The sequence below is a fragment of the Phyllobates terribilis genome, unplaced genomic scaffold (assembly GCF_046119375.1).
Source record: "Phyllobates terribilis strain yellow unplaced genomic scaffold, ASM4611937v1 Scaffold_5__5_contigs__length_657084704, whole genome shotgun sequence".
In the NCBI taxonomy this organism is placed as follows: Eukaryota; Metazoa; Chordata; class Amphibia; order Anura; family Dendrobatidae; genus Phyllobates; species Phyllobates terribilis.
This window is the reverse complement of record NW_027362765.1, coordinates 66413644-66438899: the sequence shown is the minus strand read 5'-3', so window position 1 is coordinate 66438899 and position 25256 is coordinate 66413644. Positions and strand designations below refer to the sequence as shown.

At 48.0% G+C, this 25256-nt stretch overlaps 3 protein-coding genes across 3 annotated transcripts in view; 2 read left to right on the top strand and 1 right to left on the bottom strand.

The window, feature by feature from the left end:
- The window catches only part of LOC141270734 (uncharacterized), a 48483-nt gene extending 25226 nt beyond the window's left edge, over positions 1-23257 (top strand). The window contains exons 6-7 of the mRNA XM_073680829.1: positions 17396-17483; positions 20313-23257. Coding sequence (XP_073536930.1) covers positions 17396-17483; positions 20313-21517 — 1293 coding nt within the window. The 3' untranslated portion in view covers positions 21518-23257. The remainder of the gene's footprint in view (positions 1-17395; positions 17484-20312) is intronic.
- The window catches only part of LOC141270719 (uncharacterized), a 477393-nt gene that overhangs the window by 68059 nt on the left and 384078 nt on the right, over positions 1-25256 (bottom strand). The gene's annotated exons all lie outside the window — the stretch shown is intronic.
- On the top strand, positions 12661-15653 carry LOC141270758 (uncharacterized). The gene is made up of 2 exons (XM_073680870.1): positions 12661-14073; positions 14120-15653. Exon 1 carries the CDS (start codon positions 12964-12966, stop codon positions 13888-13890), a length of 927 nt encoding a protein of 308 aa, XP_073536971.1. The 5' UTR covers positions 12661-12963; the 3' UTR covers positions 13891-14073; positions 14120-15653.

The following is a 25256-nucleotide window of genomic DNA, read 5'->3' as shown; positions in this document are numbered from 1 at the left end:
AGACCCTCTGTAACTCTCTCCTGTCCAGCTGCAGGGCTGACCCTCTGTAACTCTCCCCTGCCCAGCTGCAGCGCTGACCCTCTGTAACTCTCCCCTGCCCAGCTGCAGGGCTGACCCTCTGTAACTCTCTCCTGTCCAGCTGCAGGGCTGACCCTCTGTAACTCTCCCCTGCCCAGCTGCAGGGCTGACCCTCTGTAATTCTCCCCTGCCCAGTTGCAGGGCTGACCCTCTGTAACTCTCCCCTGCCCAGCTGCAGGGCTGACCCTCTGTAACTCTCCCCTGCCCAGCTGCAGGGCTGACCCTCTGTAACTCTCCCCTGCCCAGCTGCAGGGCTGACCCCCCTGTAACTCTCCCCTGCCCAGCTGCAGGGCTGACCCTCTGTAACTCTCCCCTGCCCAGCTGCAGGACTGACCCTCTGTAACTCTCTCCTGCACAGTTGCAGGGCTGACCCTCTGTAACTCTCCCCTGCCCAGCTGCAGGGCTGACCCTCTGTAACTCTCCCCTGCCCAGCTGCAGGGCTGACCCTCTGTAACTCTCCCCTGCCCAGCTGCAGGTCTGATCCTCTGTAACTCTCTCCTGCCCAGCTGCAGGGCTGACCCTCTGTAACTCTCCCCTGTCCAGCTGCAGGGCTGACCCTCTGTATCTCTCTCCTGCCCAGCTGCAGGGCTGACCCTCTGTAACTCTCCCCTGCCCAGCTGCAGGGCTGACCCTCTGTAACTCTCCCCCTGCCCAGCTGCAGGGCTGACCCCCTGTAACTCTCCCCTGCCCAGCTGCAGGGCTGACCCTCTGTAACTCTCTCCTGCCCAGCTGCAGGGCTGACCCTCTGTAACTCTCCCCTGCCCAGCTGCAGGGCTGACCCTCTGTAATTCTCCCCTGCCCACTTGCCTATTCTCCCATAACTTTCACATAAAAGGATTACAATAAACCGCAGAATTAACCATGTAATGACAGTACTTTCATCAGTGTCGTGTAATAACAGTAGATCCTACAGCACCACAAATAAAGCTTTATGTCATTATTCTGTCTCATGATTGGGACATTTACAAGTTATTCTGGACATTTTAATTGCTGTATTGCATTTATTATATTTCCATGTGTTTTTGGGTTTGCTGTGTATTGCATAGCTGTAAGCTTCACTTTCCCTGAAGTTTGTCCCTTCCCCCTCCCTGTCTCCCTCTGTTGGCTGTGATGTCACTATCTCTTTCTTATTCCTGCTTCGCCTCATTCTCCATCTTGGCCCCATAGGAAGCTCATGTGCTTTCAGTCTGTCTGAAGAAAGTCTTTTTTTACCTGCTGCTGTTGCATTCCTTCTACAAGTTTCCTCTAAGAAAATAAACCCTCTTTTGGATTCTTCACAACGTGTGTGTCTGCAGCTAAGTTAAGCTATCTGCGACCATCGCCAATTGTAAGTTCAGGTGAAGAGATCCAGCGTCTCACAGAGCCATATTTACAGCCACAGGCCATGGGGACAAAATAGTAAAAAAGACTTCCCTGATTCATCTGTAAAGGCAGCCACAGCTTCTATAAAGCTAAAGGACATTCAGCAGAGCATCCTCTCTCATCATATAGGAGACTATACAGCTTCCCTCCTCCCTGTGAATTAAGATGGCTGAGGGAATGTTTACACGGTCTCTGCCAGACCCATTGTTAGAGGAAGAATGCCCTTACACAACTGTTTTCAGATTATCAACTGTATGTAAAAACATCAGATGAATATGCCACCATTTTACAAAAAATTAACCCTTCTGTTTCTTGTAAAGAGCTGCAGGCTCAACTTAACTCTGAGAGAGAAGGCATGGTGCGCGATATTAAAGCAAAGACAGAGGCGAGAATAGCACTAATGGCCGAGATGTCATCTTGCATTTCTGGCTCAGCCAGGCGTTCAAAGCGATCATCTAAGTCACGCTCTTCAAAATCTTCAACGCTCAGTGAACAGCTTATAGGAGCACGTGCTGAAGCTGAGGCCACTAAGGTACAAGCTGCCTTTGCTCAAAAGAAAACTGAGATGGAAATAGAGGCAGCTGAAGCAGTGCGCAGAAAGGCGGGAAAAAAGGCAGAAATGGAAGCCAGCGCAGCACGCCAAAAGGCAGAAATGGAAGCCAGCGCAGCATGCCAAAAGGCAGAAATGGAAGCCAGCGCAGCACGCCAAAAGGCAGAAATGGAAGCCAGCGCAGCACGCCAAAAGGCAGAAATGGAAGCCAGCGCAGCACGCCAAAGGGCAGAAATGGAAGCCAGCGCAGCACGCCAAAAGATGGAAATGGAAGCAGCACACATAGATGCCCTAGAGAAGGAAGGTGAACACGCCATAGTCATGGCAAGGTTAAAGGTCCTGGAACAAGCCATCAGTGGGAGCCAAAGAGACCGCATCAGTTTAAGTGATTTTGATACCGAAGACCCTCTTAAACGTATCAGAGAGTACGTACAAAGTCAGAATAGTGCCTCCCCACGGCTCCAGCAATTGCTGCCAACCCTTCATCCTGATCCTCCTCTGTGCTGCAGAACGTACCAGGCCAATATGCAATCAAGTCATCACATTACTGTGAGCCACACAGTTCCAGCTCCATGTGTGGCAGAAACTAAGCACATTAAGCCGGTTACTGGACTAAATGCCTACGCTGCACCATACTTTCCTGCATTCCTAGGTCATAACACCACAGACTGTATGAACAATGCTAGCCAGCCAGCAACGGTCTTTTCAAAATCAGAGACTGATGATATGTCCGGTTTTGCAAGATACATGATTCGCTGTAATCTAACTAAGACCAGTCTTACTAAGTTTGATGATCAATCTGAAGACTGTAGGGGTTGGAAATGTACCTTTAAAACCGCAATTAGTGACCTCGGAATCACCGCCGCTGAAGAGCTAGACTAGACCTGCTGATCAGGTGGCTTGGGCCACAATCCACAGAACGGGTCAAGAGACTTAAATCTGTCCACATCAGTAATCCAATCTCTGGTCTCACCGCTACATGGAAGGGGCTAGAAAGAAGCTATGGCAGTCCTGAGGCCATAGAAAAGGCCCTGTTCAAACGACTAGAGGATTTCCCAAAGGTATCCAGTAAGGACAATGCAAAATTCCAAGTTCTCAGTGACCTCCTGTTAGAGCTTCAGCTGGCCAAAGCAGACCCTTACCTGCCTGGCCTCAGCTACCTGGACACTTCTCACGGGGTAATTCCAATAGTTTCTAAGCTACTGTTATGCACACGCCCGGGCTGAGCGGCGTGTGCGTGTGATTGTAGTGATTCCACTGGACCATGAACCGGAGAGTGCCTGGAGGGGCGTGACTAAGTATCTGGCCGATCCGACCAAGATGGCACGACGGCATACGACGCCAGTGCACCAGGGAGAAACCGGGCAGAGGGACCAGGTGCTACTCCAGGTCAAACTCCGGACACGGGGGTTGACCCACACAGGGATTACTGGATCAGGCTGGTTAGGCTGGCGCACAGACTGGAGGGTATAGGCAGGCACGACTGGTATGCAGGCAGGCGGGTAAAGGCAAGCGCAGCTAGAGTGCAGACAGGGAGGCACTAGCAGGTAGGAACACAGGCGGGATAGGACCCAGTACACACTGGGACTCAGGAACAGGCAGGTTAGGCTGGCACAGACTGGTGGATATAAGCAAACACGGCAGGTATGCAGATGGGTGGATACAGGCGAGTATGCAGGCAGGGAGGTACTGGCCGAAAGGACGGGCTGGAGCACAGAAAGGTTAAGACCCAGTACAGACTGGGTCACAGAACCGCAGATGCGGTAGACAACCACAGCAGAGAGGGAACGCCCGAAGCGGTGGGCAAGAACAGAGCAGGACGGGGCTGCAGGAGCAGCGAGCACAAGCAGGGCAGGACAGGACTTCCGGAGCAGCGGGCAGAAGCAGGGCAGGACAGGACTGCCGGAGCAGCGGGCAGAAGCAGGGCAGGACAGGACTGCCGGAGCAGCGGGCAGAAGCAGGGCAGGACAGGACTGCCGGAGCAGCGGGCAGAAGCAGGACAGGACAGGACTGCCGGAGCAGCGGGCAGAAGCAGGGCAGGACAGGACTGCCGGAGCAGCGGGCAGAAGCAGGGCAGGACAGGACTGCCGGAGCAGCGGGCAGAAGCAGGGCAGGACAGGACTGCCGGAGCAGCGGGCAGAAGCAGGGCAGGACAGGACTGCCGGAGCAGCGGGCAGAAGCAGGGCAGGACAGGACTGCCGGAGCAGCGGGCAGAAGCAGGGCAGGACTGGACTGCCGGAGCAGCGGGCAGAAGCAGGGCAGGACTGGACTGCCGGAGCAGCGGGCAGAAGCAGGGCAGGACAGGACTGCCGGAGCAGCGGGCAGAAGCAGGGCAGGACTGGACTGCCGGAGCAGCGGGCAGAAGCAGGGCAGGACTGGACTGCCGGAGCAGCGGGCAGAAGCAGGGCAGGACTGGACTGCCGGAGCAGCGGGCAGAAGCAGGGCAGGACAGGACTGCCGGAGCAGCGGGCAGAAGCAGGGCAGGACAGGACTGCCGGAGCAGCGGGCAGAAGCAGGGCAGGACAGGACTGCCGGAGCAGTGGGCAGAAGCAGGGCAGGCTAGAACCGCCGGAGCGGTAAGCAAAGGAGTAAGAGCAGACTAGAACCGCCGGAGCGGTGAGCAAAGGAGTCAGAGCAGGCTAGGCTGAGTAGGGGGGACAGGGCTCTGTTCACACGGAACAGACAGGAAGGGAAAGGCAGAGCCAGACACCCACAGGGTACTAGCAGAGAAGTAGCGAGTGGACCACAAACTCACAAACGGGAGTACAGAGACAACAAGCAGGAGTTAGGTACGAGTTCAGACTCTGCAGAAAAAGGAAGGGAACGGACATAGAGGCAAAACAGGTAAAGGATAGGAGAGAGTTCAGACTGGAACTGAGTGTACGGAGGAGACCGACACTGCAGCGGAATACAGGAGCGGGTCTGGGAATACGGCCCCCAGAGAGGCAGGACGAACAGGCAAGGTGCGTGTTCAGACAGGACAGACAAGATACAGGAGCAGGTCTAGGTAATCGGCCCCTAGAAGGCAGGAGGAACAGGCTAGGAGCGTGTTCAGACAGGTCAGACAAGATACAGGAACGGGTCTAGGTAATCGGCCCCTAGAAGGCGGGAGGAACAGGCTAGGAGCGTGTTCAGACAGGCCTGGAAATACAGCCTCCAGGATAGGCAGACAAGAGAACACAGAACGGGACCTGGCACCTTCAGAGCGCAAGCACACACTGAATGAAACACTATGCTCAGGCAGGGATAGATGGAAGCAGCTGAGCTATATACCAGGTGACAGACAGCAATAGGCTGAGGACGCACAAGGGGTGTGACCCACAGCAGGTACAAAAAGCAGGAAGTGATCGGGCGCCGCCCTTAAGCAGCAGAAACAGACACAAACAGACAGCATGGAGGGAAGCCAGAGAGACATTCTGGACAGGAGATCAAGTGCGCGCTCTTGCACAGTGGGAGATGGACCACTATGCAAGGACGCCGCCAGGTATGTTACAGTACCCCCCCCCTTACGCCCCCTCTTCTTCAGGCCTGCCAGAATCTTCCGCAGGGAATTCGAGGGCCAATTCTTCACTTCGAAGAGATCACTTCCCCTGTCCACCGGAAAAACTGGTCTCCTCTGGGTAGCTAGGATGCTACCTCCCATCCAGCCACCCTTAGCAACAGACGAAACGGGTGGAGTACCAGGAACAGCACACAAGGAAGTCTCTCTCCACATATTTTCAGGTGGCACCCCAGAGGGTACAGGAGACAACTGGAAGTCCTCCACCGGGTTGGAGGGGGACAGAGACTTGGGAGTAATCTCTGCTTCGAGGTACATCTTGTCAAGCTCACAGGAAGAAATAGACGGGTTATCAGGTACATAATGAGGAAAAGTCACTGTCTCTTTGTTTTCTGGTGGTACCCCGGAGGATTCAGGAAACAACTGGAGGTCCTCCGCCGGGTCAGAAGAGTGCAGAGGCTCAGAGAAAACATCTGCTTCAGAGTACACTAGGTCGGACTCACTGGACGAAGCAGGCGAGGTATCGGGTACCGAGTATAGGAAAGTCTCTGTCCATTCTCCACCAGGTGGCACCCCGAAGGTTTCTGGAGACAACTGGCGGTCCTCCGCCTGGTCAGAGGGGTGTAGAGACTCACGGGTAACCTCTGCTTCAGAGTACACTAGGTCGGACTCACTGGACGAAGCAAGCGAGGTATCAGATCCAGGATATAGGAAAGTCTCTGTCCATTTACCACCAGGTGGCACCCCGAAGGGTTCTGGAGACAACTGGAGGTCCTCCGCCTGGTCAGAGGAGTGTAGAGACTCGGGAGTAACCACTGCTTCAGAGTACACTAGGTTGGACTCACTGGACGAAGCGAGCGAGGTATCAGGTACAGAGTATAGGAGAGTCTCTGTCCTTTCGCTACCAGGTAGCACCCCGAAGGGTTCAGGAGACAACTGGAGGTCCTCCGCCTGGTCGGAGGGGTGTAGAGACTCGGGAGTAACCTCTGCTTCGGAGTACACTAGGTTGGACTCACTGGACGAAGCGAGCGAGGTATCAGGTACAGAGTATAGGAGAGTCTCTATCCTTTCGCTACCAGGTAGCACCCCGAAGGGTTCAGGAGACAACTGGAGGTCCTCCGCCTGGTCGGAGGAGTGTAGAGACTCGGGGGTAACTACCACTTTGGGGTACCCATTGTCAGGCTCACAGGACGAAGCGGACAAAGTATCGATTACCGGGTGTAGAGAATTCTCTCTCCATTTGTCATCGAGTGGTATCCCGGAGGATTCAGGAGGCAACAGGGGGTCCTCCGCCAGGTAGTAGAGGTGCACAGACTCTGAGGTAACCACAGCTTTGGAGCATCCTTGGACATGCACACCGGTTAAAGTGGGTGAAGCATCTGATGCCGGGTGCAGGAAGTTCTCCTGTGTGGAGTCTGGATGGGCAGAAGTCTCTTCGGGCAGGAGAACTGGTGCACTACCCACGCAGATTACCCGTTGGGGCTTCTCCGGGATACAGGGAGATGAAGCTTCAGTAGGGACTTCAAGGTTGGGGTCAGGAGGTCTCAGGGAGGACAGACCCTGGCGTGACGGCTTGCCTCTACGTCTAGCACGTCTGGACTGCCTCTTGAGGTTGGGAGAAGTATTCCGGAAAGCGTAGTCACCCTGTGAGGATTCTGGGTGGGCAGTAGTCTCATTGGGCTGGAGGACTATTGCGCTACCCACACACATTACCCATTGGGGCTGCTCCGGGATATTGGGAAGTGAAGCTTCAGCAGGAGCCTCCGGGTTAGGATCATCGAAGACCATTAGAAAGGCCACCAGGAAGGCCATTAGGTCCAGGAGGATCGGATCCTGTGTTTCATATAGGGGGTTGATCCATTCCAAGGCATCACCCGCCAGGTAAGACATAATGAATGCCACCTTAACCCGATCGGTGGGAAAACATAGAGGGTAGAACTTGAAGTGTAGCATGCATTGCTCCACAAATGCACGACTTTGTCTAGGATCCCCATAATAACGTAGCGGATCCGCGGGAACGAGAGCAGATAGATCCATCTGGATGGGTGAGTAATTCGCCTGGAACTCAGCTAAAGGGAAAAAAAAAATATTTATTTATTTATTTTAATGCATGTATTCGCTGGAAAACTTCTCAGAGAGCGAAGGCCGTGGGGCTCAACGGGAACCATGGCCTGAGCATGCTGTTATGCACACGCCCGGGCTGAGCGGCGTGTGCGTGTGATTGTAGTGATTCCACTGGACCATGAACCGGAGAGTGCCTGGAGGGGCGTGACTAAGTATCTGGCCGATCCGACCAAGATGGCACGACGGCATACGACGCCAGTGCACCAGGGAGAAACCGGGCAGAGGGACCAGGTGCTACTCCAGGTCAAACTCCGGACACGGGGGTTGACCCACACAGGGATTACTGGATCAGGCTGGTTAGGCTGGCGCACAGACTGGAGGGTATAGGCAGGCACGACTGGTATGCAGGCAGGCGGGTAAAGGCAAGCGCAGCTAGAGTGCAGACAGGGAGGCACTAGCAGGTAGGAACACAGGCGGGATAGGACCCAGTACACACTGGGACTCAGGAACAGGCAGGTTAGGCTGGCACAGACTGGTGGATATAAGCAAACACGGCAGGTATGCAGATGGGTGGATACAGGCGAGTATGCAGGCAGGGAGGTACTGGCCGAAAGGACGGGCTGGAGCACAGAAAGGTTAAGACCCAGTACAGACTGGGTCACAGAACCGCAGATGCGGTAGACAACCACAGCAGAGAGGGAACGCCCGAAGCGGTGGGCAAGAACAGAGCAGGACGGGGCTGCAGGAGCAGCGAGCACAAGCAGGGCAGGACAGGACTTCCGGAGCAGCGGGCAGAAGCAGGGCAGGACAGGACTGCCGGAGCAGCGGGCAGAAGCAGGGCAGGACAGGACTGCCGGAGCAGCGGGCAGAAGCAGGGCAGGACAGGACTGCCGGAGCAGCGGGCAGAAGCAGGACAGGACTGCCGGAGCAGCGGGCAGAAGCAGGGCAGGACAGGACTGCCGGAGCAGCGGGCAGAAGCAGGGCAGGACAGGACTGCCGGAGCAGCGGGCAGAAGCAGGGCAGGACTGGACTGCCGGAGCAGCGGGCAGAAGCAGGGCAGGACTGGACTGCCGGAGCAGCGGGCAGAAGCAGGGCAGGACTGGACTGCCGGAGCAGCGGGCAGAAGCAGGGCAGGACTGGACTGCCGGAGCAGCGGGCAGAAGCAGGGCAGGACAGGACTGCCGGAGCAGCGGGCAGAAGCAGGGCAGGACAGGACTGCCGGAGCAGCGGGCAGAAGCAGGACAGGACTGCCGGAGCAGCGGGCAGAAGCAGGGCAGGACAGGACTGCCGGAGCAGTGGGCAGAAGCAGGGCAGGCTAGAACCGCCGGAGCGGTAAGCAAAGGAGTAAGAGCAGACTAGAACCGCCGGAGCGGTGAGCAAAGGAGTCAGAGCAGGCTAGGCTGAGTAGGGGGGACAGGGCTCTGTTCACACGGAACAGACAGGAAGGGAAAGGCAGAGCCAGACACCCACAGGGTACTAGCAGAGAAGTAGCGAGTGGACCACAAACTCACAAACGGGAGTACAGAGACAACAAGCAGGAGTTAGGTACGAGTTCAGACTCTGCAGAAAAAGGAAGGGAACGGACATAGAGGCAAAACAGGTAAAGGATAGGAGAGAGTTCAGACTGGAACTGAGTGTACGGAGGAGACCGACACTGCAGCGGAATACAGGAGCGGGTCTGGGAATACGGCCCCCAGAGAGGCAGGACGAACAGGCAAGGTGCGTGTTCAGACAGGACAGACAAGATACAGGAGCAGGTCTAGGTAATCGGCCCCTAGAAGGCAGGAGGAACAGGCTAGGAGCGTGTTCAGACAGGTCAGACAAGATACAGGAACGGGTCTAGGTAATCGGCCCCTAGAAGGCGGGAGGAACAGGCTAGGAGCGTGTTCAGACAGGCCTGGAAATACAGCCTCCAGGATAGGCAGACAAGAGAACACAGAACGGGACCTGGCACCTTCAGAGTGCAAGCACACACTGAATGAAACACTATGCTCAGGCAGGGATAGATGGAAGCAGCTGAGCTATATACCAGGTGACAGACAGCAATAGGCTGAGGACGCACAAGGGGTGTGACCCACAGCAGGTACAAAAAGCAGGAAGTGATCGGGCGCCGCCCTTAAGCAGCAGAAACAGACACAAACAGACAGCATGGAGGGAAGCCAGAGAGACATTCTGGACAGGAGATCAAGTGCGCGCTCTTGCACAGTGGGAGATGGACCACTATGCAAGGACGCCGCCAGGTATGTTACAGCTACCATCCAATATCCGAGATAGGTGGGCCGTGCTTGAATCAAAATACAAAAGGGAAAACCAAGTCTCCTTCCCTCCATTTTCCTATTTCTGTGAGTTTATTGAAAATATTGCTGAGTGTAAGACTGACCCAAATTTTTCCCATGGAGAACCCAGTGACCCTGTTTTATCTCCTAAACACGAGAGTCCACGTGTTAACTACAGGAATCGCCGAGCTCCAATGTACATCAAGAAGTCTGATGTTCTTCCCACACCTACATGATCACAAGACAAGAGCAACAAAGGTGTGCAGGTTCAAAATCCAAATCGCATGTGTCCCATTCATAAGAAACCACATCCCTTTAAAGAAGTGCATCGGCTTCAGAAAGAAACCGCTCCAGAATGCAAAGAGCTTCTAAAGAACTTTGGGTTATGTTACAGGTGTTGCGCTTCTACTGAACACTTTGCTAAGGACTGTAAAATCCCTATTAAGTGTTTGGAATGTGGCAGAGAGGATCATGTGCAAGCACTCCATGCATCCCAATCTAACGCTGCACAGCTTACGCCTTCCCCCACCACAAGGCAAGGCGGGGAGGATGCTGATCAAACAGTGAGTCCTATCACAATATCTTCTTCATGTACAGAAGTCTGCGGAGAAGGCCTCTGGGATAACTCGTGTGCGAAGATATTCCTGGTGAACGTGTATCCCAAGGGTCAACCAGAGAAAACCGTAAAGGTGTATGTTATCCTGGACGATCAGAGCAACCGATCACTCGCACGGTCATAACTCTTTGATCTATTTGACTTTAAAGGGAAATGCTCACCCTTACACCTTGGGCACCTGTAGTGGTGTTACAGAGGTCTCTGGGAGAAAAGCCAATGGACTCATGGTGTCTTCTCTTGAGAACAATGTGGAGATACCCCTACCTACTCTGGTCGAATGTAACCAGATACCGTGCAACAGAGAGGAAGTCCCAACTCCAGAGGCTGCACTCCATCACCCTCATTTAAGGACTTTGGCAAACAAGATACCAGCTCTTGACAAGAGCGCAAACATCTTGATTCTGCTCAGCAGAGACATTCTGCGGCTACACAAGGTACATCAGCAAATCAACGGGCCACATGATGCTCCATTTGCTCAATGCTTTGATCTAGGCTGGGTTATCATAGGCAATGTCTGTATAGCAAAGATGAAGAAACCTAAGAGGATTTCCTCATTTAAGACTCATGTCCTACCAAACGGTAGCAGCACTTACTTTCAACCATGCCCACATCATTACTGGGTGAAAGAGAAGATAAGCGACAGTAAGTGGCAGCAAGAAACCTTTGACTACACGAACATGTTCCTGTCCCGTGATGACGACCTCGGGTCAACAGTGTTCAGTTCTACAAGAGAAGACAACCAGTTAGCACCTGCAAGAGAGGACAAAGAATTCATAAAGATTATGGAAAAGGAATTCGCCCAAGACGATTCAGATAGCTGGGTAGCACCTTTACCTTTTCGTTCTGCAAGAACCAGGTTACCTGATAACCTCGTCATCGCTTGTTGAAGATTTTCATCTCTAAAATGCACCTTAAAGAAAAGGCCGGAGATGGAGAAACATTTTGTCGACTTCATGCAGAATATCTTTGACAGAGGTCACGCAGAACCCGCACCTCCGCAAAAGGAAGTAGAAGAATGCTGGTATCTCCCATCCTTTGGCTGTCTACCACCCTCGAAAACCCAACCAGATTAGAGTGGTGTTTGACTCCAGTGCTCTGTATGAAGGCATCTCTCTCAATAGGCTCACTGGGCCTAATCTAAACAACAACATTATAGGAGTACTGATTCGCTCCAGACAAGAACCTGTTGCAGTAATGGCCTATATTCAAAAAATGTTTCATTGTTTTATCGTGAGGGAAGACAGCAGAAACTACCTCAGGTTCCTATGGCACAAGGACAATGACGTCCGCAACGAGGTCATAGGCTACAGGATGAAAGTGCACGTCTTCGGGAACAGCCCCTCGCCTGCCGTGGCAATCTACGGACTAAGACTTACAGCACAGGAAGGCGAGAGAGAGTATGGACCTGATGCTCGTCTATTTGTGGAAAGAAACTTCTACGTAGATTATGGGCTTAAGTCTCTGCCCACAAGCGAAGAGACAATTGATCTGCTCTCTAGGACACAGGAAATGCTGTCGACAGCAAACCTTAGACTCCACAAGATCATCTCCAACAGTAAGAAGGTAATGAAAGCATTTCCATCAGAGGATCACGCAGCTAGCGTAAGGGATTTTGTTCTGGGTTCTAACCTTCCTCCTATGCAACGCAGCCTCGGTCTGCTTTGGGATATTAAGCAGGACACGTTCACATTCCAGGTGTCAGCCTGTGAAAAACCTTTCACTAAACAAGGAGTCCTATCTGTTGTGAACAGCATCTACGATCCTCTCGGGTTTATTGCACCCATCGCCATTCAAGGCAAGATACTATTGAGACAGTTGACCGTTGAGAGCACGGATTGGGCCACTCCCGCTACCATCCCAGAAACAACAAAGGTGGGAGACATGGAAGAAGTCTCTGAATGTCTTAGAGCATCTCCAAGTCCCACATTGTTATTCCCTAGGCACCCTTTCAGTCACCACCAGAAGAGAAGTCCACATTTTCTCCGAATCTTCTACAGAGGCCATAGCTGCAGTAGCCTACCTGAAGACTTCGGAAGCCAACAACAAGGTACATTGCGGATTCGTCCTCGGTAAGGCAAAACTAACCCCGAAACCTCACTCTGTACCAAGAATCGAACTTTGTACTGCCATACTGGCAGTGGAATTAGCTGAAGCTATAAAGAACGAAATGGACATTGCTATTGTTTCATTTACATTCTACACAGACAGTAAAGTGGTACTTGGTTACATTTACAACCAAACAAAACAATTTTACGTCTACGTCAGCAATAGAGTAGAGCGTATCAGAAGCTTTTCTATCCCTGAGCCGTGGCACTACATCTCTACTGACCTGAACCCAGTTGACCGAGGGACAAGACTCACAGCCGCGTCTAAACTCAATGACAACATGTGGCTGTCGCCTCCATGGCTCCTATATGAGGATTCCAGTTCAAAGGACTTAAACAACACTTATGAGCTGGTAGAACCGGAGTCTGACTAAGAGATCAGACAAATAATCTCTACTCGCTACACTTCTGTGATGCCAAAATTGAAATTAAGATCTCACCGCATTGAACGTTTCTCAAGATGGTCAGCGGTTGTGCGGGCCATAGCTCGTCTTATTCACATCGCTCATTCCTTTGCCAGTGACAAAACATCAGAGTGTTGTGGCTGGCATATGTGTAGAGGACACCCTACTGTTGCTGACATCAGACACGCCGAGCAATTCATCATCCGTTGTGTGGAACAAGAAGAATATGGTCATGAGATCGACAGTATCACAAAGGGTACCAGCCTGTCTAAGAACAGTTCACTGCTTGAATTGAACCCAGTGGTTGATCATCACGGACTGTTAAATGTGGGTGGTCATATAGAGAAGTCTGATCTAAGTGATAAGGAGCAGAATCCTATCATTCCATGTCGGCACTACATTACTACGCTATTGGTCCGTCACTATCATGAACAAGTGCAGCACCAAAGAAGACAGTTTACCGAAGGCGCCATAAGGTCCACCGACCTATGGATCGTGGGGATGAAGAGATGTGTCTCCTCAGTGCTTCATAAATGCATTAAGTGTCAAAAATTAAGAGGAAAACAACAGCATCAACAGATGGCAAATCTTCCAGCAGATCGGCTAAACACAGACCAGCCATTCACATATGTCGGCGTAGATGCTTTTGGCCCATGGTCCGTCATTACAAGAAGGACCCGTGGTGAAGCCGCAAACAGTAAGCGGTGGGCCTTGCTGTTCACCTGTCATAGCATCCGAGCAGTTCACATTGAGGTAATTGAATCCATGGATTCCTCTTGCTTCATCAATGCCCCCAGAAGATTCTTTTCTCTCGGGGGACCTGCTAAGCAACTCAGATCTGACTGTGGCATTAACTTTGTGGGAGCGTGTGTTACGGGTCCGGGTGGTGGAACCTCTGTGCTTCGGTGCAAGGAGGGACCAGAGGAGCGTGACTAAGTGCCTACTCGGCCTAACCCAGGTCACACGGCGGCTTAGTCGACTCCGTGAACCAGGGAAGGACTGGGCAGGTGAACCAGGTGCCACTCTGGGACCGACCTTGTGTGAGAGCAGGTGACTCCCATGGGTCAGATGACAGAAACTGACCGGTACAGCGGATGAGCACGGCAGGAAGGCAGACCGGTGCTTCGGGTAGGCAAGCAGGCGGGCACGACGGACAGCCAGACAGGTGCTCCGGGTAGGCAAGCAGGCGGACAGCCAGACAGGTGCTCCGGGTAGGCAAGCAGGCGGGCACGGCGGACGGCCAGACAGGTGCTCCGGGTAGGCAAGCAGGCGGGCACGGCTCACGGCCAGACAGGTGCTCCGGGTAGGCAAGCTGGCGGGCACGGCGGATGGCCAGACAGGTGCTCCGGGTAGGCAAGCTGGCGGGCACGGCGGACGGCCAGACAGGTGCTCCGGGTAAGCAAGCTGGCGGGCACGGCAGACGGCCAGACAGGTGCTCCGGGTAGGCAAACTGGCGGGCACGGCGGACGGCCAGACAGGTGCTCCAGGTAGGCAGGCACGGCAGGTAACTGGCAGGTGCTCCAGGTAGGCAGGCTGGCGGGCACGGCAGGTTACTGGCAGGTGCTCCAGGTAGGTAGGCTGGCGGGCATGGCAGATAACTGGCAGGTGCCACCAGGTAGGCGGGCACGGCAGGTAACTGGCAGGCAGAACTATAGACAGACTGGCAGGCAGGACTGACTGGCAGCGGGACCTGAGGGCTGAAGCAAGTGTTAGCACACGGAACAACAAAATTGCACAGGCACCTCCATTTTGGAGGAGGTGCCTAATATAGGAGAAGTCCTCCGGCCATTGGCCGGGGACTCTTTAGGACAGCGCGCACGGCCCCTTTAAGAGGGAGGGAGCACGTGCTCCCGAAGTACAGTGCCCGGGAAGCTGCGCGCGGTGCGTGCCACAGCGGCAGGGGAGCGGGAAGACACCGGACCAGGACCACGGCGGTGAGGGGAACGGCGTCTCTGCCCGGCAGGAGGCAGAGAAACCGATGCTACAGCATGCAAGGAACTACAGTTAGACAACTTTTTGACTGACAACGGGTGCACTTGGATGTTCAACCCTCTTCATTAATCGCATATGGGAGGATCCTGGGAACGTATGAGTGGCATTGCTCGAAGAATCCTTGATTCGATGTTGATAGATCATAAGTTACCTCTCACCCACGAAGTCCTGGTTACCTTCCTGGCTGAAGTGTGTGCCGTGATAAACGCAAGACCATTGGTACCAGTATCGTCGGACCCTGATGCGCCAATGATCCTTACTACTGCTACACTTCTTACTCAGAAGGTTGGAGCTGCCGCAATCCCTCCTGGGAAGTTTGTGGGTGGGGACATTTACAGACGTCAGTAGATACAGGTACAACACTTGTCTAATGTCTTTTGGCACCGCTGGAAGACTGAATACTTGCACTTGCTTCAAAGCCGTCACAAGTGGCAGACTACAAAACCTAATCTCCAAGAGGGAGACCTCATCCTCCTTAAGGACAAAGAAGTCCATCGCAATGACCCGCCAATGGGCCCTATCACCAAGGTTACACCAAGCAACAATGGGAAGACCCGTAAGGTAGAAGTCAAGGTTACGAAAGGTGGTTCAACTCGTATTTTCTTCCGTCCAGTCACTGAACTTGTACTGCTTTTACCAAAGGATGACATCACATGAAGGACATTGTTTCTGGACTCAGCTTATGACGGGGAGCTTACTGCCATATATCCTCCAGCTGTGCTGGAACATTGGAACTTTTTCCAGCGGATTGTTGGGTTAGTGGGAGTGTTTGCATGTTGCGGCTTCCCCAATCCGAAGATGGGTTTTTCATTTGGACTTGACCTATCCTGCTGTTGAGGACTTCAGGCCTCCAAATGAAGATTGGACTACACCAATTGACTACAACTGTTATTGTTGCATGCTTGTTTTCTTTTTTGTCTTTCAAGTCAACAAAGACATCCCCAGAAGACATCATGTCATAGAATCATTGAAATCTAAAGATTTCAGACGGGGAGTATTCTGTCCCATGATTGGGACATTTACAAGTTATTCTGGACATTTTAATTGCTGTATTGCATTTCTTCTATTTCCATGTGTTTTTGGGTTTGCTGTGTATTGCATAGCTGTAAGCTTCACTTTCCCTGAAGTTTGTCCCTTCCCTCTCCCTGTCTCCCTCTGTTGGCTGTGATGTCACTATCTCTTTCTTATTCCTGCTTCGCCTCATTCTCCATCTTGGCCCCATAGGAAGCTCATGTGCTTTCAGCCTGTCTGAAGAAAGAGTTTTTTACCTGCTGCTGTTTCATGCATTCTACAATTTTCGCCTAAGAAAATAAACCCTCTTTTGGATTTTTCACAACGTGTGTGCCTGCAGCTAAGTTAAGCTATCTGCGACCGTCGCCAATTGTAAATACAGGTGAAGAGATCCAGCGTCTCACAGAGCCATATTTACAGCCACAGGCCATGGGGACAAAATAGTCTTACAGCAATTCACTTCAGGAGGTGCCAGGATCTTCCATTATTTTACACCAGGAACATGACTGTGAGTTTTCCTTGTTTTCCCACCTTAAAAAGTTCTCAGATCCTAACCCTATAAAGCATCTCTGGGACAAGGTACAATTGGTTGTTCAGAACATCTCAGCACCTTCATTAATTTGCGGCAACTACAAGAACCTATCCTGTATGGGCCATTATTCCTGGGGAGCAATCTCAACACCTAGTGGAATCTATGACCCCCTAAATTGCTGCAGTTATGGAGGCCCAACGTGCTACTAGATGGGTGTCTCTAATAATGTGGCCATTCAGTGTATGTTTTATATCTGGTGGAGATGACAGGATAAAGCTGATCATAGACAATAGATGTCTGGATCTTCTCACAATGTGGCCATTCAGTGTATGTTTTATATCTGGTGGAGATGACAGGATAAAGCTGATCATAGACATTAGATGTTGTCTGGATCTTCTCACAATGTGGCCATTCAGTGTATGTTTTATACTTGGTGGAGATGACAGGATAAAGCTGATCATAGACATTAGATGTTGTCTGGATCTTCTCACAATGTGGCCATTCAGTGTATGTTTTATATCTGGTGGAGATGACAGGATAAAGCTGATCATACACATTAGATGTTGTCTGGATCTTCTCACAATGTGGCCATTCAGTATATGTTTTATACTTGGTGGAGATGACAGGATAAAGCTGATCATAGACATTAGATGTTGTCTGGATCTTCTCACAATGTGGCCATTCAGTGTATGTTTTATACTTGGTGGAGATGACAGGATAAAGCTGATCATAGACATTAGATGTTGTCTGGATCTTCTCACAATGTGGCCATTCAGTGTATGTTTTATACTTGGTAGAGATGACAGGATAAAGTATATCATAGACATTAGATGATCTTTTCTGTTTTTCTATATAATTTTTTACGGCTTTCTAATCTGTCTCTGACTTTTGCAATATTTCTTTCAGGGTGAAGATCTGCCCCATATTAATACTACAGAGACATATGTGAGGGGTGATGAGTGGTGTAAAGAGATTTCTACAGATAACCGCACAGGTGAGTAGTGATCACTAAATGCATATAAGTCACAGATTTTACTCAGTCACTGGCTTATAGGATAACTTTAGGTTAGATTATGTTCACATGGAACTTCTGATTTGGATTTTACAGTTGAAGATATAGGGGCTGATTCATTAAAGGGACTCTGTCAGCACAGGATGACTGTTGAAACCATATACAGGCACTCGGTGCATCTTTTAAATACACTTTCCCACCTGCTTATTATCCATCTATCTCGACCTTCTCTGACTATTATGAAGCTAGAACTGTCAATCAAAGAAGGGGGGATAGAGAAAGAGGGAAAACAAGCAAGTAGGAAGGTGTATTTAAATGATTGGCCCCGTCATGAAGCACCGATCGGTTGGACTTAGTTTAAGCAGGCATTCTGTATTGACAGAGTCTCTTTAATCCTGGCAGTGTGCACACCAGTCTGAATGAAGTCAGGGATGCACTGGTGTTGCATAAGTGTTGATGAATTTGGTGGGCACCACCAAGCCCTGTCTCTTATCCACCCACTTTGGAAGCCTTTGCCTACGTGCCATAGCATTTCAGAGTAAAATATACATGGCTGATATCCTACAGCCAGTGCCTGATATATGCTGCCCATGGATTGGGCAGTTTGTATCAGGTGTGAGGTTCCTTTTCCCTGTAAAGGAAATATGTCAGTAGGATCAATCTTCCTAAGCAGTCTATGTGGGCACATAGGCCACAGAAAGTTGAATAACATAACTTTATATCTGTGATCTGATGTCTTTTTCTAGAGAATTCCACATTTTACTTAGTATGTAAATGAGCTGTTAAGATCTATCGGCCGAACATAGATCTCCCTGAGTTTCAGGTTTCAAAAATTGTATGTACTAAGGACCCTGATTATATATATACACAGTTATATGAAAAAGTTTGGGCACCCCTATTAATCTTAAGCTTAATGTTTTATAAAAATTGGTGTTTTTGCAACAGCTATTTCAGTTTGATATATGTAATAACTGTTGGACACAGTAATGTTTCTGCCTTGAAATTAGGTTTATTGTACTAACAGAAAATGTGCAATCTGCATTCAAACAAAATTTGACAGGTGCATAAGTATGGGCACCCTTATCATTTTCTTGTTTTAAATACTCCTACCTACTTTTTACTGACTTACTAAAGCACTTTGTTTGGTTTGGTAACCTCTTTGAGCTTTGAACTTCATAGCCAGGTGTATGCAATCATGAGAAAAGCTACTTAAAGTGGCCACTTGCAAGTTGTTCTCCTGTTTGAATCTCCTCTGAAGAGTGGCATCATGGGCTCCTCAAAACAACTGTCAAATGATCTGAAAACAAAGATTATTCAACATAGTTGTTCAGGGGAAGGATACAAAAAGCTGTCTCAGAGATTTAACCTGTCAGTTTCCACTGTGAGGAACATAGTAAGGAAATGGAAGAACACAGGGACAGTTCTTGTTAAGGCCAGAAGTGGCAGGCCAAGAAAAACATCAGAAAGGCAGAGAAGAAGAATGGTGAGATCAGTCAAGGACAATCCTCAGACCACCTCCAGAGTGCTGCAGCATCAACTTGCTGCAGATGGTGTCACTGTGCATCGGTCAACTATACAACACACTTTGCACAAGGAGAAGCTGTATGGGAGAGTGATGCGAAAGAAGCCGTTTCTGCAAGCACGCCACAAACCGAGTCGGTTGAGGTATGCAAAAGCACATTTGGAGAAGCCAATTTCTTTTTGGAAGAAGGTCCTGTGGACTGATGAAACCAAGATTGAGTTGTTTGGTCATACAAAAAGGCGTTATGCATGGCGGCAAAAAAACACCGCATTCCAAGAAAAACACTTGCTACCCACAGTAAAATTTGGTGGAGGTTCCATCATGCTTTGGGGCTGTGTAGCCAATGCCGGCACCGGGAATCTTGTTAAAGTTGAGGGACGCATGGATTCCACTCAGTATCAGCAGATTCTTGACAATAATGTTCAAGAATCAGTGACAAAGTTGAAGTTACGCAGGGGATGGATCTTTCAGCAAGACAATGATCCAAAACACCACTCCAAATCTACTCAGGCATTCATGCAGAGGAACCATTACAATGTTCTGGAATGGCCATCCCAGTCCCCACACCTGAATATCATTGAACATCTGTGGGATCATTTGAAGAGGGCTGTCCATGCTCGGTGACCATCAAACTTAACTGAACTGGAATTGTTTTGTAAAGAGGAATGGTCAAAAATACCTTCATCCAGGATCCAGGAACTCATTAAAAGCTACAGGAAGCGACTAGAGGCTGTTATTTTTGCAAAAGGAGGATCTACTAAATATTAATGTCACTTTTCTGGTGAGGTGCCCATACTTATGCACCTGTCAAATTTTGTTTGAATGCAGATTGCACATTTTCTGTTAGTACAATAAAGCTCATTTCAAGGCAGAAACATTACTGTGTCCAACAGTTATTACATATATCAAACTGAAATAGCTGTTGCAAAAACACCAATTTTTATAAAACATTAAGCTTAAGATTAATAGGGGTGCCCAAACTTTTTCATATAACTGTATATATATATAATTACTATTGCTTTTACTTATTTACTTACAGCAGCCTATATGTTCATTTTGTTTCTGTCTTAGGTTTTGTTTATAGATCTCACTGAGAATCTGCCTCCAGAGATTATATTAAACAAAAGGTGGCATTGCCAGTGTGAGACATGAAGATCAGGAGAGCAGATTGTCAGTGAGTCTTTTGTGGTCTATTGTCTTAGTCTGTGAATTGACTTATATTACAATTTGTAATATTAATCCAAAGCAATGTTACTAAAAAATTATAAAATATTTTTTTTTCTTGGCAGATGATTGTATCAGGAGCTCAGAGGGACGACCATTTTTATGTTCAGAATGTGGAAAAAATTACAATACTAAATCAAGACTTGTAAAACATCAGAGAAGTCACACAGGGAAGAAACCATTTTCATGTTCAGAATGTGGGAAATGTTTTACAGACAAATCATGTCTTGTTACACATCAGAGAATTCACACAGGGGAGAAACCATTTTCTTGCTCAGAATGTGGGAAATGTTTTAACCTAAAAGCACACCTTGTTAGACATCAGAGAATTCACACAGGGGAGAAGCCATTTTTATGTTCAGAATGTGGGAAATGTTTTATAGAAAAATCTAATTTTCTTAAACATCAGAGAATCCACACAGGAGAGAAGCCGTTTTCTTGTTCAGAATGTGGGAAATGTTTTACAGATAAAACAAGTCTTGTTTCACATCAGGTAAGTCACACAGACGACAAGGCATTTTCATGCTCCGAATGTGGGAAATTCTTTAAACAAAAATCTGTTTTAATTGTGCATCAGAGAATTCACATAGGGCAGAAGCCATATTCATGTTCAGAATGTGGGAAATGTTTTACAATGAAACACCATCTTGTAAAGCATCAGATAACTCATACAGGGAAAAAGCCATTTTCATGTTTAGAATGTGGGAAATATTTTACAGAGAAGTATAGTCTTGTTAGACATCAGTTAACTCACACAGGTCAGAAACCATTTTCATGTTCAGAATGTGGGAAATGTTTTAGAACTAAAGCAAGACTTGTTACACATCAGAGAATTCACACAGGGGAGAAACCATTTTCATGTTCAGAATGTGGGAAATGTTTTGCAGAGAAATCACATTTTGTTACACATCAGAAAATTCATACAGGGGAGAAACCATTTTCATGTTCAGAATGTGGGAAATGTTTTGCAGAGAAATCACATTTTGTTACACATCAGAAAATTCATACAGGGGAGAAACCATTTTCATGTTCAGAATGTGGGAAATGTTTCAGAACTAAAGCAAGACTTTTTAAACATCAGAAAATTCATACAGGGGAGAAACCATTTTCATGTTCAGAATGTGGAAAATGTTTTTGCTATAAATCAGATCTTTATAGACATCGTAGAACTCACACAGGTAAGAAGCCATTTTCGTGTTCAAATTGTGGGAAATGTTTTAATCGGAAAACAAATCTTGTTGCACATTTGAAAACTCACACAGGAATGTAGCCATTTTCTTTTTTTTTTATTGTTTTATTGAAAAAATATTAAAGAAAAAGTTACAAATTGCAGGAAAGTCTCCAAAAGAAAGGGAAAACTATTTAGAGCAGTAACTTTTAAAAAATGTTGACAATTACCATTGACCATTTGTTATTGAATATTAATTAGTATCCAAATAATAAACATATACACTTATATAAGAACAATGTTTAGAATATATTTTACATTACAACTGCAGCTCAAGTAGATTGTCCAAGGGTGGAAAAAAGCATCACATCTCACATTATTAAAGAGAGAGATGCTGCCATTCATGATCAGGATAGTTGCTAAGGTCATCATCCTATACCCTGCTTGTCTCATCCAATACATCGGGTGACCTTATAATTTGATGTGACCAGGGGCGCTCATAGAAATAATGAGATCCCAAATCAAGTCTAAATTGGAAACTTCTTCAAACTCCTCAACCTCAAACAAAACAACTATTTAGCGTGGTCATGAAGAAAATACTTCACACCTTCTAAAGACGTAGAAGGGAGAAATGTATTTTGCACGCAAAAGTAGTGATGTTCATCAGTGTCCCACCAACTATGATATACCATGGCGTGCACAGTATAACACCCCCATGATTGCTCTCCACATAGTATGATGCAAGCAAAGTCAATTCTCACTACACATTTACCATTACTGTGGCCCCCCACCCAGAGGCGTGACCCAGTGGCATACACCCCCCACATTAATTGGCCGCAAGTCAATCTGGGGGTTGCGTGCCACTGCGTCACGCCTCTAGGTACCCAGAACTTGACATGACATCAGCAGATGTCAGAGCAGGCTGCAGTTGGGATCATGCAAAGCCTAGTGAGTGGTCAGCAATAGCGCCGCTCACAGGCAAGAATGACAGTTCTTTCCGCTGTTTAGATCCATGGGGGCATTATTTATTGTAGTGGACGACCTCTTTAAGGATGAGCTGCCAAGTCTAGAGAAGCTGATTGAACTGCTGAAATGTGACCCTGCAAATTGCTTTCTTTACCAGTGGATATAGCTTATTTTAGAAAGTTTTCTTTAATTATTAAAATATATATTTTTTCCCAGCTAGTGGTTGCAGGAAAGTTAAATGCAGAGAAACTGCATCACATCATAAGAAATCCACTAAAAATTAACTTCTTGAAAGTTGTCTGGAGAACATAAAGGGAGATCAAAGTTGGCTAAAATAGTTGCTGTGATTTTCTCTAAGGCTTTAAAGTGAGAGCCACATTTTATTTTCTCAATTTTGTGATCATTACAATTTTTTACAAGCAAAATATTTCAAGCTGTGAAAGCGATAAGATTTGAGTTATAGATCCACAAAAAGTACAATTGGAGAATAACAGAAATATAACTAACAAGAAACGTAGGCAGGGTCCGGATTGTCAGTTCCTCTCTTTGCTGTGGGGTTGGGAGTGAAGAGAGGAGGGAGGAGAAGTAGAACATATTCTGGCATTTTACATTAGATCCATTACATGTGATACAGAGCAATAATTTGTAATCTGTGTCCTTCAAAAAAATATTCCTAAACCACATTGTTCCTAACGGAGTGGTGAGCTCCTGACCATATATTATACTTATTGATTAGACCATTTATCTTATATGTTATGAGATGTATTATTTTATGTTTAGCTATTGACATAGCATCTTACATCCTTATTCCTTGCTGTTATGTTTTTGTGCTTTCATGTGTTAGTAATAGAGATGGGAGAATTGATTTGCAGAACTCTGGCCCATCTGCCAGGTCGGTAATCTGTGACCTCTGAATGGGAGGCCTGTGAATCTCCCCACTTCCCGGTATTCCTGGCTCCTCTTTTGAGTAGATGAGCCGGTACAACGTCATTATTGCAGCGTGATGCACCACGTTGCAAGCCTGGCTAATCAAAAGAGGAGCCAGCGGTCACTGATTACTGACCTGTTGATGAACTGCAGTTCTGCAAATCATTTCTCCCATCTCTAATTAGCACTTCTTTGCTGTTCCTCTGCTCCGCTAGTCAGCATTTTAATCATGATCAGTCTTTTTATGTATGTGATTTTAATATACTGATAATTAACTACATCCCACACTGAATAAAGTATGGATCCTACATCCAAAAAGGAGTATTATAGCCCAGTTGAATAAAAATAATACCTTTATTACACATCACATAATATAAATAAAAGATGTAAAAACAGAGGAGGACTCCACACTACAAACCCCTTAATACTTTTATACTGTATGTCACCAAAATGGCGTGTGCGCAGTAGCATCTATCGCTTGCCTTTAGATGCTACTGCGCAAGTCAGCGCCATGTTGCTGGAGGAAAAAGAAATTTGCTTGTAACAACATGGCCCTCACCTCCCGCGCTTGAGCTGTAGCATTTCTCAGTTGCCGAGAGATGCTACTGCGCATGCGCAGCGCCATATTGCTACAGGCAAATTATTTTTCCTCTAGAAAAATGGTGCCCCCGCGTGTGCAGTAGCATCTCTCGGCAACCGAAAGATGCTACTGCGCAGGCAGCGGGGGCCATGTTGGAGAATGTAAATTTCAACTATGGAACAGAAATTACACAGGCAGTATTTAAAATAGTAGGCAGGTCACTGAAAGCACAGTGACCTGTCAGAAGGCAGAGATGAATACAGAAGCAGAGCACTAGTTATAGCCCTTCCCTGAAGGCTGCCCGCTGCACGACACTCTCAGAATGTCAGAAATGAAAATAAAGATTATAAAAGAAGCACTGGATGGATTCCATCAACAAAGGTATCATTTTACTCAGTATAACGGCGCCCACCTGACAGTGTATGTGGTTTACTAAGCACAATCCGGCTGACAGGTGCGCTTTAAGTAGATGATTCTATGAAAACGTTTTTCTTACGGAGTCTCCAGTAGGTAAAACCTATTTTATTAAACATTTTTAAGTAATTCCTATTTAATATAAGGAGTCCTGTGTTCAGAATCCTCATCTTTTTTGAGTATAAGTGATGACAAATAGTGTCTCGCTCTGGAGGACCCATCCTGTATGACAGAGAGCCCAATGATGTGAATGGATGTGTTTATGTCTGTCTCTGTGGTCAAACCTAGAATGTATGGAATATTGGTAGAATATATATGTGAAGACAAATATGTATATGTATGTGCTCAGTGTATACATGCGTGTGTGTATGTAACGTTTAGTGTTTATGTCTCACATTGTGTGTGTAGCATCCACATTTCTAAATCCCAGCAGCACAAATGAGAGTTCATTGGTGTATACATGACAGGTGAAAAAAAAAAAAGGAAAGTCCAGCAACTGCAAGAATCATAAAAACATCACATTTATTGGTAGATTGAAACATCAAAAAGGAAAATTTAAAAACCATGATAGTGCAACGCGTTTCGAGCTATACTAGCTCTTAATCATGACAACTAACATGCAGGAACTATGGAAATTTTTATTTCCAAAAAGGAACAGAAATTTATTATGAATGAAACACCCACATGCCCTATTTTTCACACGCTCCCAAAAACGCACAGTGTTTCCCCCCTCTCCGACCCATTGTGGCTGGCATAAATTCACTGATAGAGAACTTATCATCGTGGCTTGACAACATTCTACAGCCCTTTGTGATGCAAACAAGCAGTTATATAAAGGACACCAAACATCTATTACAAATCATGGACAAAATCACATGGCATGAACATGATAACTAGGTCACATGTGATGTGATATCATTCTACTCATGTTCTGGGCTGTCCAATGGGGCAAAA

Excerpts from the sequence above, each read along its gene's own strand:
- LOC141270758 (XM_073680870.1), top strand. The coding sequence starts at position 12,964 with ATGCCAAAATTGAAATTAAGATCTCACCGCATTGAACGTTTCTCAAGA.